General features: G+C 32.3%; 1 protein-coding gene across 1 annotated transcript in view; it reads right to left on the reverse strand.

The window, feature by feature from the left end:
• Positions 1-14,407, reverse strand: part of Mei4 (meiotic double-stranded break formation protein 4) — a 143,573-nt gene that overhangs the window by 98,992 nt on the left and 30,174 nt on the right. The window contains exon 2 of the mRNA XM_076859989.2: positions 13,161-13,696. Coding sequence (XP_076716104.2) covers positions 13,161-13,696 — 536 coding nt within the window. The remainder of the gene's footprint in view (positions 1-13,160; positions 13,697-14,407) is intronic.

Genomic DNA, 14,407 nt, shown 5'->3' on the forward strand with positions numbered 1-14,407 from the left:
ATGAGTCTCCATTCTTTTCTGGTTGTGGGAGTGGGGGTTACATTGACATAGGAGGTACGAGAGAGGCTCTAAGGTACTAAATACTTCCAAAGTACACTCTGACTAACCCTCCTTATTTTAAATTCCAGCACTTGGCTTCTATTCTTTCATCCATAGGTAGCAAAGAGCTAATTTCTGAGTCTTTGGCAGATTTTACTATGTAAATTAAAGTGGTTAACAGATTTTTTAAAATCTCCTTTATGAATATGTTTTCATGGTTCTTCTAAGGCATCTACAAATTAACCAAGTTCTTTCTAGCTTCTAATATTTCGTCACCATTGTTTAGTACCCTGTTTTCACCCATATGTCCATGTATTTTTTTAATTACTATTGTATTAATTAGGATAGGAGCCACATCAGATATATACCCTCTATTTTCTGACTTTGGTAAGAAATTTTGCAGTTTTTATTACATATTTGTGTGTGTGTGTGTGTGTGTGTGTATATATATATATATATATATATATATAATAAAATTATCTCCATTACACTACTCTACTAAGCCACAACTACCTAGCCTAAATGGTTTTCTATGTTTGAGTCACCTTTTTTTTTTTTTTTTTTTTTTGGTAACTGTGATCAAAGTTCTGACAAGAAAAATTAGAGGAGGAAAAGTTATTTGAGGGCTCATGGTTTCAGAGGTCTCAGTCTATAGACTGACAAATACATTGCTCTGGATCCAAGATGAGCAGAACATCATGGCTGAAGGGCAAGGTGGAAGAAAACAGCTCAAAATGTGGCTCCAGGAAGCAGAGAAAGAGAGCTCTGCTCACCAGGGACAAAATAAAAACCCCACAGACACACCCCCAGAGACCTTCCTCTTCCAGCGCCTGCAGTTACCACTCAGTTAATCCCCATTAGTGGATCAATCCACTGATTAGGTTACAACTTTCATAACTGAATCATTTCACCTCAGACTGTTCTTGTATTGTCTCACACATTTTGAGGGACAACTCATATCTAAAGCATAATACCCTATTTCTACCTCTTTCCCCTCTCTAATAATTTATCTGATGTTATATAAGGTAGGGTTTTGAAGTCTGTAACAATCAGTTACTTCCGACATATCAAATAAAACCCAAACTCCTTGACATGGCCTATCCATGAAGAGGTGTTGTATATGAAGTTGAAGAAAACCCAACTGAAACAACCTTAAATGTTAACAAAATGCATTGACTCATAAGATTGGAAATCCAGAAACTGAATAGGCTTAAGGTTTAACTTCACCTGGCTCTGGCTTGAATCTACTATCTTTCTCTGGGTTTTATCCTTCTTTATATGGTTGCTTTTCCCTTAAGATATAACAAGATGACTATAAGAGTTCCAGTTTTATATCATCACAAGACGACAGCCAGAGGAGGCAATAGAGAATTGTTTCTCAGAATCTCCCAGAGAATGAGAAGAAACTTTCCCAGAAGCCTAGAGGATTCCTCTCCTTCAGTCTCTCTGGCCAGATAGTCATTGTTTTTCTAATATTGGCAGGGAAGTAAGACTAAGACTATATAAGGATTAAGGAGTTATGGGGATAGGTATGTGGCTATGGAAAAAGAAATATATATTTTAATAAGTCAAAGGGTGAGAGTGAAAAATAAACACTGGAGAGGGTATAAGGCAGAAATAATGGCCCTCAAAAGATATCTACATAAATTCCTTGAAATTTGTGATCTATACTTTTTTTGGGGGGGGGTATAGATATTTGCAGAGGTGACTAAATTAATGATCTTTAGGAGAAGAGATAATCATCAATTATACAGGTAGCCCCTAAATGCCACTGCAAACATCTTTATGAGACAGAGTGAGATTAGAAACAGGAGAGAAGACAATGTGAAGATAAAGCAGGAGAGATACAACCATAAGGGAAGCCACCAAAAGCTGTAAGATGTAGGGTAAGATCTCATCCTGCCTCTAAAGGCAGTGTGACCATGTCTATGCCTTTATTTCAGATTTCTGGCCTCAGAACTGTGAGAGAATACTCTCCAGATGTTTTAAACCACTGAAATTGCTGTGTTACAGCCGACATATCCATTACAGTCTGTATATTTCCAAAATCATTATGCAGCTCTCTGCCTTTTCCTCTCTTTCAACATGAGTACACTGCTGCCTTTCAAATTTCCAAATACATGTTGTTTTAGGGATATATGCCATTACCACTATCCCTCTCATTCTGCTTAAAAACCACTTCCTACATTAGACTTGCCGAGTCCCAACAATCCAAGCTAGGTCTTCCTTTTTACTCACTTTCATTACATTCTATTCAATTTTTTTCCTGATACTTATTGTATCATTTATGTTTATTTGTTCATTTACTCAGTGACTATCTAGATTAAAGATGAATCTCATCATTCCACTACAGTATATCCAGTCTCTGTGAAAGTAACTAGCACATACAAGGATTCCCATGTTCATGTCAGAGACTGGAAAAGTACCATAGAAAAACTAACTGGTTAATGGTTGATCACTATATACTTGAAGCAACATGTTCTACTTGAAAACTACTACTGATTATAAATAAATAAGAAGCAATTTCATGTTCATAGAAACATTTGATTTTTTCCAAGTCTTGAATTTGATAGCTATGATTTCTTTCCTCAACATTGGAAATACAATCAGTAGGGAGAGTATTTTTTACATAGATTCTGAGCTCTATGGAAAAAAATCAACTAAAAATAATAGCTTCAAAATTTCATTTATAAACCTTTGAAAAAGTTTAAATGTATTTCACAAAACTTTTTAAAACAGGAGGAGTAATACACTTTTTTTAAACAGGCAGAAGGATATTTTTATGTAGACACAAGCAAAACCATATAATTTATATTCAATTAGAAACTAGGGTTACTAGGCTGTATATGCAATTATAAAGTTTCCAACAGATGCTTATTTATAGCCAATAAAGAAAACAAGGTGATTCTATATTATACCATAGAACAGGTCTTTTTTTCTTCTTCTTGCTATCTATAAACATAAATCTTTACACACAATAAAATCCCACAATTTACCCAAGCAAACTAAATATTCTCCTTACAAAATTGAGAGAAATATCACTAAGGTGTTTGATATCCAATGAATAACCAATAAACAGAGGTCAGTTACTTTCTTTTGCATCTAGGAAAAATGTATATATACTTTTTAAAATTAATGATGTAATTAGTTAAAAATTGGAAATATTATGTAATAGACAAATGAAAGAATTTGTGAACATACATGTAGATAAATTCTTTAACCTGCCTGGCCTTAATTCTTTTCATCTATAAACTGAACACAGTGATAACAACCATTACACAGAGTTGTCAGAATAGATAATAATTTTCACATGAAAGTGCTTTACAAATTAAAACACAGAATATGAAGGAAGACTTCTATTAAGATCTTAGGAAGAAGCATAGAAACTTATAGACTGTGAAAGTAAACTGAACAAAGTCTGGTCTGTCTGTCCTTCTTCCCTCTACATGAATACTGAAAGTTAAACACTGCTTTGAAAAATCTAAAAAATGTTTGATTTATGCACTGAAGTAATGCTCAAGAGGATCATTAAGATTTTAGTTTATGACAGTGTTTTAGTAAATGCTTATAAAATTAAACTATAACTACAAGAAAATTAGCCCAGATTTTGTTTTTTTAATTCAGCTCTACATAAAAACGAAAGTGGGTCTTTGAGCCTTAACCTTAAACTCCACTTATATTTACCTAAGGATATCCTAAAACAAAATGGACAGTAGCTTTAAAAAAAAATTTAAAGGGGCTGGGGATGTGGTTCAAGCAGTAACGTTCTCACCTGGCATGCGTGGGGTATTGGGTTCGATCCTCAGCACCACATAAAAATAAAATAAAGATGTTGTGTCCACTGAAAACTAAAAAAAAATAAATATTAAAAAATTCTCTCTCTCAAAAAAAAATCATTGAAGCAAACTTAAACAATTGAACATCTTTGACAAAAACAAAAACTATAGAGGATAAGGCATTTTGGAAAGTTCATAAAGGAACAAAAGCCTGTGTTGTTACTAAATGATGTCTTAACTTACAAAAGAGAAATATATTACAAATCTTGCTACCTAGACAAAATTAAATTAAAAAGTCAATATGCTTTATTGATCAATACAATTATGCCATGAATGAATTTCAAGTATCATTAAGAGAAATCTCACACATTGGTGAAGAAAGATATCAGATTTCATGAACCATATCTTCAGTTTTATCCATAAACTGACTGAAGGTGGTCTAAGCAAAAATCATTTGTGATCCAAGTAAAAAGTAGAATTGACAGTCATTTTGATAAAATAAAGAAATCACCAACTATAAAATTCTAGATCAGAGATGCAACCTAATACAACTGTACAGGAAGGAACTGGTACAAAGAGTAAGTGAAACTGTGACACTCAAATATTTAATTTACTATTTCCACAATTAAAACACAAAGAAAAAAAATCCAAAAATCTCTATTAAGCTCACTGGTCACTGGGAAGCTTTGATAGTGAATGATTGTTAGTGATACTAAGAAATGATATCCTACTACCTGACACATGGAGGCCTGTCAGGAATGCCTTAATGATATCAGTAGGAGTTCCTACCAAGGAAGCCAGCTGATGGTGCTTAAAGTGTAGGTGTACACTGGCATAGAAAATAAAGCTTGCCACTTACTTCATTGTCTCTTTTTTGATTAAAAGACTTCACTGTGCTACTACTGTGAGGTCAATATTGTGCCAAGCATAGTGGAGAAAACAGTACATGGTTACTTTCTGAAGAAGAAAATCAAGAAGAAGTATTTACTAAGTGCTTATATAATGCCAGATATTAGGCTGAGCAGATCATTTGCATTTTCTCAATAAAAATTCCCAACAGTTCTATGAGATTGTCACATTCTTAACTCCATTATACAGATATAGAACTTGAATTTAGTTACCTTGTCCATCATCATATCCAGTAAATCTCTGTGTTTAAAATACCTAAAAAGGTTTTTTTTTTATCTTTAAATGTAGACATCTATCCCCATAAACTTACTTTTTATTGCTTTTTTGCCACAATCCAAAGGTTTGTATAATTTTTTTTATTTGTCTTAAGATACTTTTCAAATTCCATTTTGATTTTCTTTTTGACTCAATGGCTGTTAAAGATTATGTTGTTTACTTTTTACATATCTGTAAATTCTCCCATATTATTTATTCAGTTCTAGTTTTATTCCATTGTGGTTAGAAAAGACATTTTGAATGATTTCAGTTTTCCAAAATTATTAAGATTTGTTTTATAACCTAAAACATGATCTATTATGGAGAATATTCTGTGCTTGCTTGAGAAAAAAGGTGTATTCTTCTTCTTTTGTATGGAAAATTCCACATATGCCAGCTAAAATAATTTGGTCTACACCATTATTCAAGTAGACTGTTTATTGATTTTCTGTCTGGATACTCTACCCATTATTGTAAGTGAGGTATTGAAGTCTACCCAAAAGGGCAAATTAGCTCAGTATTAGAAGAAGAATAAAATAATAAAAATTAGAGCAGAAATAAAGCAATAGAGAACAAAAAAACAAGAAGCAACAAGTATATTAAGAGCTTATCATTTTTAAAGAAAAAACACAAACCTTTGCTAGACTAAGAGAAGGAACAAATAAGCATATAAAATTAGAAATAAAAGAGAGCACATTACAGTAACACCTCAGACATAAAATGAATTTAAGAAATTATTATGAAGAATTACATCACAACCAACTGAATACCCTAGAAGAACTGGAAAAATTCCTTGAAACATAAAACTTACCAAAACTGAATCACAAATAAATAGAAAGTTTGAACAGATCAATAACAAATAAGGAGACCGAATCAGTAATAAAAAATCTTCCAACAAAGACCCTAATGGCTTCACTGGTGAATTCTACCAACATTCAAAGACTAATTAAACATCAATCCTTCTTAAATTCATCCTAAAATCAAGAGGAAACACTTTCAAACATATTCTATGAGGCCACCAACATCCTGAAAACAGGGAAAGATATAAGGAAGGGAAAACATAGGACAATATCTGGTGAGCTTGATAAAATACAAGCAAATAATTTCAATGACACATTAAAAAGATCAAAAACTATGATAATGTGTAATTACCTCAAGGATACAAGAATGTTTCAATTCATATATATGAAACATGCAAGTGATACAACGGGGCTAACAAAATTAACAACAAAAAAAAAACATAATCACCTCAGTAGGTCCAGAAAAAAATTTGACAAGCTTCAACACCTGTTTTTGATTAGAACTCTCAACAAAATAGAATATATATAGAAGTGTCTTATGTCAATATAAGAAAGGCCATATGTGAAAATCCCACAAGTAACATCACAATCTACAAGGAAAACCTGAAAAGTTTTCCCTTCAGATTCTATAAAAGGAAGACAAGGATGCCCACTCCCTACTCCCACTTTTTTCAATACAGTTCTAGAAGTCCCAGTCAAGACAGGTAGAAAAAAATAGAAAGGAAAAGAAATAAGAATAAAAAAGAAATTAAAAGAAAAGAAAGAAAAAAGAAAAGAAATAAAGGGGATTCAAATTGAAAAAAAGGTACAACAATCTTGTTTACAGAGACATTATCATACACACACAAACACACACACACACACACACACAAAAAAAAACAAAAACAAAAACAAAAAAAAACACCCTAAGGACTCAACAAGAAAACTGTTAGAAATAATTAAAAAAATGCATTCAGTGAAGGGGCAGGATACAAAAACCAATCATGTTTCTAAACAGAATTACTATCTGAAAGGAAAGTTAAAACAATCTTATTAACAAATAACAAAAAAAAAATAATAAAATAGGAATAAACTTAACCAAACATGTAAAAGACTGAAAATTATAACAAAAAAATAGAAATAAGCTTAACCAAATAGGTGAAAGCCTGAAAATTTGAAAATATACATAGATTATATTTAAAAAGACAGAAATAAAAGAAAGGCCATCCCATTTTCATAGCCTGGAAGAATTACTAGTATTAAAATGCCTGTAATATCCAAAGTGATTTACAGAGTCAATGAAATAACAATCAAAAACTCAATATCAGGCTGGGGTTGTGGCTTAGAGATAGAGTGCTTGCCTAGCATGCATAAGGCGCGAGGTTCGATCCTCAGCACCATATAAAAATAAAATAAAGTTATTGTGTCCACCTATAACTAAAAAATAAATATTTAAAAAACTCAATAGCATTCTTCACAGAAGTAGGAAAATAATGCCCAAACTCATATGGAATTGCAAAAAGCCCTAGTCAAAATCATCTTGAGCAAGAACAAAGCCGGAGGCATAACACTTCCTGATTTCAAAATATATTATAATGACACAATATAAAATATAGTATAGTACTGGCACAAAAACAGACATATACATCAATAGCATAAAATAGAGAGCCTAGAAATCAATTCAGTTATCTATGGTCAACTCATCTCTAACAACAGTGCCAAGAACACAAAGTGGGGAAAAGACAGACATATAAAACCCTAAGGATGCAACAAGAAAACTGTAAGAACTAACTTAAAAAATGATTCAATAAAGCTGCAGGAGACAAAATCTGGATATCTACATGTGGAAGAATATATTGAACCCATGGGACACAAAAATCAATACAAACTCTTGGCACACAAAAGTTAACACAAGATAGATCAAAGACTTACTGAACTCCTGAAAAAAAAATATAGGGGAAATCATCTTGATGTTAGTCTGGGAAATGATTTCTTGGATATAACACTGGAAGTAGAAGTCACAAAAAGAAAAATAGATAAACAGGACTACATCAAATTAAATAAAAGGTTCTGCACAACAAAGAAAATAATCAACAGAATAGAAAGGAAATCTATAAAATTGGAAAAATATTTGTAAACCATGTATCTGGTAAAGGTTAACGTTCAAAATATAGTTCTTGAAAAGTCTAACAACTCAGTAGCAAAGCCTGTGTTCTTTCTGGAGGCTTTTGGGGAGATGTGTCCTTTTCCAGCCTACACGCCTTGGCTCATGGTGCCACCTTCAATACCAGCATGGTAGCATCTTCAAATTTCTGATTTGGAGATAAACTCTCCTGAATCCCTCTTTCGTTTATTAGGATCCTTTGGAGTACTTGGGCCCAAAAGTATAAGACAACCTCTGCAACCCAAGGTTAGCTAATCAGTATTGTTAAACCCTCTCACTCCTATAAAGTAATATAACATTTTAATTTAGTGTCCACTTGGCAATCAGTTATTAGTTGTGGAACTAACTTATTAGTTCCACAAATAAAAAGTTCAAGAGTTGTTCTGTGGTTTTAGAAATCAGACAAGAATTTTTCTAAATAACTCAATTATATGTCTAAGATTAGGCAACATATTATGACCAACACCTAAAAGCTAAACAATAACTACAGATTTTAATATTTAACTTAATATAATCATTCCCACTTCTTAAAGACAACTGAAAATTGAAAACAAATATGCTAATTCTAAACAGAATCATAAACATTCTGGTATTGAACTTCTAAGACAGGGTCATGGTAGTACCAAAGTATATTGTGAAACAAAAATAGGTGGCAGTACAATGCTAGGATTAACTCATGTTGTTTCCATGAACACATTTTGAAGTCTGAAAATATAGGAAACTTCAGAAAAATGCATGTGCATATGAGAGATGAAAGGTCAGGATGTCAATCAAATAAAAGGTATTAAAGACCTAAAAAGTACACACTTCTGATTGGATACAAGTACACAGGCTAGCTGTGAAGGTGCCATCCTGGGATCCTGCAAGTAAAAGACAATGCAACCCCAGGTTAAATGAAGGCAGCTTCTTAGGACTCCAAGAGGAGGACTTGTGCAGATCCCCTTTAGTTGTGTGATTTCAAGATAAATGTTTTTACCTGAAAATGCCATGATTTTATTCTCTTTTATTTATATACACAATTAATATTTAATTGTGTATATATGCCATATTTTTTATCCATTCATCTATTTAAGGGCATCTAGGTTGGTTTCATAGTTTAACTATTATGAATTGTGCTGCTATAAACATTGATGTGGCTGTGTCCCTGTAGTATGCTGGTTTTAAGTCCTTTGGATATAGACCAAGGAGAGGGATAGCTGAGTCAAATGATGGTTCCATTCCCAATTTTCCAAGGAATCTCCATACTGTTTTCCATAGTGGCTGCACCATTTGTAGTCCCACCAGCAGTGTATGATTAGAGAAGATAATGCTAAGTGAAGTTAGTCAATCCCAATAAATCAAATGCTGAATGTTTTCTCTGATATAAGGAGGCTGATTCATAGTGGGGTAGAGAGGGGCAGCATGGGAGTAATAGATGAACTCTAGATAGGGCAGAGGGGTGAAACGGGAAGGGAGAGGGCATGGGATTAGAAATGATGGTGGAATGTGACAGTCATTATTATCCAAAGTACATGTATGAAGACACAAATTGGTGTGAATATGCTTTGTATACTACCAGAGATAAGAAAAATTGTGCTCTATATGTGTAATAAGAATTGTAATGCATTCCACTGTTATATATAATTAAAAATAATTTTTAAAAAGATACATGTTTTTAACATGTCATTGTAAATTAATTTTTCCAGTCCTACATTATTGGTTATCCTCAAACTATAAAACAGACATAGGACTGAGATAACAATTCCTAAGTTATTTACTGTTTAAGAAACATAATACTAATAATATTAAGTACTGACATTTAAAAAACAGGATTTACCTAAAACTGAGAAAGCACAATTAACATATTTTCTCTGAAGCATATTAATAATTTCAACCAAGCTAATATTAGGGAATTATTCAAAACCATCCCAGGACATTTCATTCCAACCTCCTACCCCTTCAAAATGCAGCTCCAACAATTGATATTTACAATAATACCTTTAGGTTTTTGAAAGATACTAAATGGTTCTTCATCATTAAATAAAAATAAGTCACAGTCAGAATAATTTTATTATTCAGTTTACTGAGAGTATGCTGTTGAAAACACTATATTTAAAATTTTATAATTAAATATAAATATATGAAATACCTCTGTCAGAATATTCAAGTATTCATACCATCTTTCTCCTATCACATTGTTCAAACGTAAGTTTACTTCAATAGAATCAACAGCATGGTTAAAGTTTTTATATAATTTAATTAATAAAATTTAATTAAAACTTTCTAATATATGGTAATAAGGATTATAAGAAATCCATTGTTTTCTAAACACTGAAATTTTGTTTTTAATCTATCAAGTGTAATCTCAATGAAAATACAAAATAGAAGCTATACTGTATTTCATATCAGAATTTATTATTTCTTGAGGCTTTGCTCTTTGATTGAGAAAAGCTATAAAAGAAAAAAAATTCATAAAGGGAAAGTATTATTCAATTTTCCAGTAAATAATTAAGATTTATGTACATCTCTGGATAAAAATTATGTTGATAATGATGATGGTAGGGATGACAATGACAAATATTTGAATAATTTAGCCTAAGATGCTTTTTCTGAGGAAGGAAAAAAATCAGAGGACATACTATTAAAATTCATTTATTAATTATTATCCTAATTGTAAATGAAGTGAAAAATTTTACTTTCTCTGAATGTAACAATAACCTTTCCCAGAAAGCCATTCATGCTTGTTGATATACGCTGACCACTATTCAGCAATGGCTGGCACAGTGGCAAATGATATAGAAAACAAATGCTTCAAAACCATTCATATCATCACAAGCTTCTTCAACACATTCTGGTATTAAATCACATCAACCTTCACAACTTGTAGGAAAGAGAGCCTAGACTGAAAAAGCATCATCCAGTGACTCTCACAAGGAATATAAACACCAATATCAGCAAATCACACAAAACCAGTGTAAGGCAGTCTTAAGAAAACAAAAATAAATACTAAAATTATTAAAGGATATTAATATACTAAAACAATTAAGGGATATTAATTATTTGATATCTTACTGATGGCCAAGAAACATATTGTATATCTGTTGATTTGAATGTGTTTCTTAAAACTTCATGTATTAGAAATTTAATTTCCAAATTAAATTTTTTAATGGTATTTGGAGGTTGGGCCTTAGAAAGTAACAAGATTTGAGAGAGCAGAGCAAAGACCTCTTGCTCTGCCTCACCACATGACACCCTCTGCACTATGTTATGATGCAGCAAGAATGTCCTCACCAGATGACAAGCAGAGGCTTGGGCCATGCTCTTGGATCTAGTAGCCTTCAAAACTATGAACCAAAGTAAACATTTTTCTTTATAAATTACCTTCTATATGTTATTATGCTATAGCAACAGAAAACAGAATAAGACAATATCTTGATACAACTATAGAAAATAAGATATTTAATTCTTGATTGATTATGGTCTAGCAGAAAAAGATTTTACTTTCCCAGACAGAAAATTCAATATCTTTCACAAATGCCAAAAGCATGATCAAACATTTTTCTAAAATATTGATCAAATTATACTTTAATAGAGACAGAGAGAACAGATGTATGTGCAACAAATTAGTTTATCAACTCAAATTTTATCAGAGTTCTAAAAATTCATTGTACAAAAACTGAGCATTAAATCATGACACTGAGAACAAGCAATAATGATGTAACAAGAAACAAAGTACAATAAGTTGGTTTTTTTTTAACTACAGGGAAATACATTGAATAGATTAGACATTTCAGACTTTGCTTTGATATTTCCAGTAGTCAATTTAAAAGTGTTAAATGAAATTTTCCCAAGGATGAGATAGTAAAAGAAGATAGAAAGTAGTATGAAACTCTCCACTATGTCTCAATAGTCAAAAAGTAGTATGAAACTCTCCAATATCTCAGAACAACTTCAGATTACCTCAGTGTCTCTTATTGAAAGCATCCCTGAGTCAACTTTTTTATGTCAAATAAATAAGTAAAAAAAAATCAAATTAATACATGATAATGTCTTATATTCTGTGTTCCCCAGTTAATTTATTCAATTATCCCACATTTATAGAGGGTCCATAAAGCATTATGCCACTTACAAATTTATGGTGTAGATATGCCTATGTTAAAGACCCATATGTTAAAGGCTTGGTCACCAGCATGTGGAACAACTGGGAGGTGATGGGACATTTAGCAAGTGGGCCTAACAAAGGAAGTTAGGACAGTAGAGACACATTTCTACTGTATGTGGAGATGTAAATTGGTACAGCCACTATGAAAATCAGTATAGTTTCCTCAAAAGATTAGGAATGGAACTACCATATGATCTAGCTATACTACTCCTCAGTATTTAGCAAAAAATTAAAGTCAGCATACTTTAGAGATGCATGCAATCCATGTTTACTGCAGCACAATTCACAATACCCAAGTTACAAATCAGCCTATGTGTCCATCAACCAATGAATGTTTATAAAAAAGTTTATATATATATATATGTGTATATATATATATATATATATATATATATGTATGTATATATATAAGAGAGAGAGAGAGAATGGTACACTATTCTAGGCATAAATAAAAATGAAATCACGTTATCTGCAGGAAAATGGATGGAAGTAAAGAACATCATATTGAATGAAATAAGCTAGACTCAGAAAGTCAAGAGTCTTATATTGTCTCATATATGGAATGTTAGAGAGAAAAAAAATTTTTAAAGGTACCTCATTAAAATAGAATTGAGAGCACTAGGGAAGAAGAAGGGAAACAAGGAGAGCGAGCAGGTGAGTATAAGGGGAGGTACTGGGCAATGAAACTCACCAAATTTTATATATATACATAATGCATATATATATGAATATATGTATATATGTATGTACGTATAAATATGCCACAATGAAACCAACTACTTTGTATAATTACTATACTTACTATAATTACTAGACCAATAAAATATTGAAACATAGTATAAAATATTACTTTAAAATAATTTTTCAAAAGTAGAGAAGCTTGAAGCAGAAGCATCTGTAGAGAACTATACCATAGTAATAAGAATCCAGAGATAGAAACATGACAACAGATATGAGCTGCAGATGGGTGCAGAAGAAGCCTAACTTCAGACTCTGACCACAAGGCTACAGGACAACAGTGCACATTATCCAAAGGGAATGTTCAAGAAAAAATTACTAACATCTTACATCATGAATGAGAGAGATGTATTACTTACCCGGTTGATATGGTTGTTCCCTAAAATAACCTGTAGTAGTGTTTTCTCAAATTCTTCCAACTTCTTGTAACACTTTTTAAAAATATAATTAGATAAGTTATAATCACTGGTCAGTTTAGCTAAAGTACCAACAGCTTCTGTCCAAAAGCTTGAAAAGGGAAGTTTGGGATTACGATAAAAAGCAATCAGGCCATCCAGCAACTGACAAACAGAATCAGAGACTATGGAAAAGTCTTTTTCAAAGTGGGTTAAATCTGTTTTCAGACTACCTGATTCTGTCAAGTTCTTTAGTCCAAGCAGATGCTGTAAGAACTGCATGTGAGAAAACAAAGGATTTTCTGGGGCAGCACCAGGTCTTTTCACCAGAGGTAGTAGTGGAAAAAGTGGGGGTGTGCAGCTCTCCACAAAATGTGGGGATAGTTCCAAAGACTCAGTTCTCTGTTCACTTGATAAATCACACCCAGAATCTTCCATCGTAGTTAATGTACTTTCAGAACTTCCATGTTCCTGAGCCGGCAACAGGGAAGATAAATTCCCTAAAACAGAAAGGAATAGGAAAGTTATCTCCTTATAACTAAAATTTCTTCATATAAAAACTAGACACTGATTTTTCTAACTTAAAATACTAAATGAAATATATAAATACATATTAAACATTTAACAAATAGTAGTATAAAAAATGAGTAGAGGGAAACCTGTAACAGAAATTGCTCAGGCTGACTGCAGGAAAGGTCTCTTCTTCACAACTGAAAAGCAATGGTGATTTGCCTTGTGTTCCAGTTACTAGCTCTCATTTAACTACATGCCATGCTCAAAAGATATAATAGAGGGGGGAAAAGGCTGCAAGAACCAAAGGGGGTCACAGTGTGGTACAGATTCCAATAGGTGATCACAAAGTAACAGGTGTATCCAAACACCGAAATTTGCTTAGAATATTGAGAAGTTAGGAGCATTAGAAAGCCCTGCCTAGTTTGATCTGTGTATCCTGGAATTAGTGATGCTAGAACTACATATAATATAAAGCAGAGTATAAATTCAAACTAAAAGTTAGGAAAATGAAAAATACAAAAGAATTCCATAACCAAAGGTAAGTACAAAAACACAGATTTAACAAAGGTATTGTATACAGTGTTTATATCAGGACTCCTACATATTTTGATGTTACTTCTACAGAAAGTACAACATTAAGATATAGAAATATGTAGAGGCCAAATAACATAAGATCATTTATGACATATTAAGAACCT

This window comes from Callospermophilus lateralis, chromosome 6 (assembly GCF_048772815.1).
Source record: "Callospermophilus lateralis isolate mCalLat2 chromosome 6, mCalLat2.hap1, whole genome shotgun sequence".
Classification (NCBI taxonomy): Eukaryota; Metazoa; Chordata; class Mammalia; order Rodentia; family Sciuridae; genus Callospermophilus; species Callospermophilus lateralis.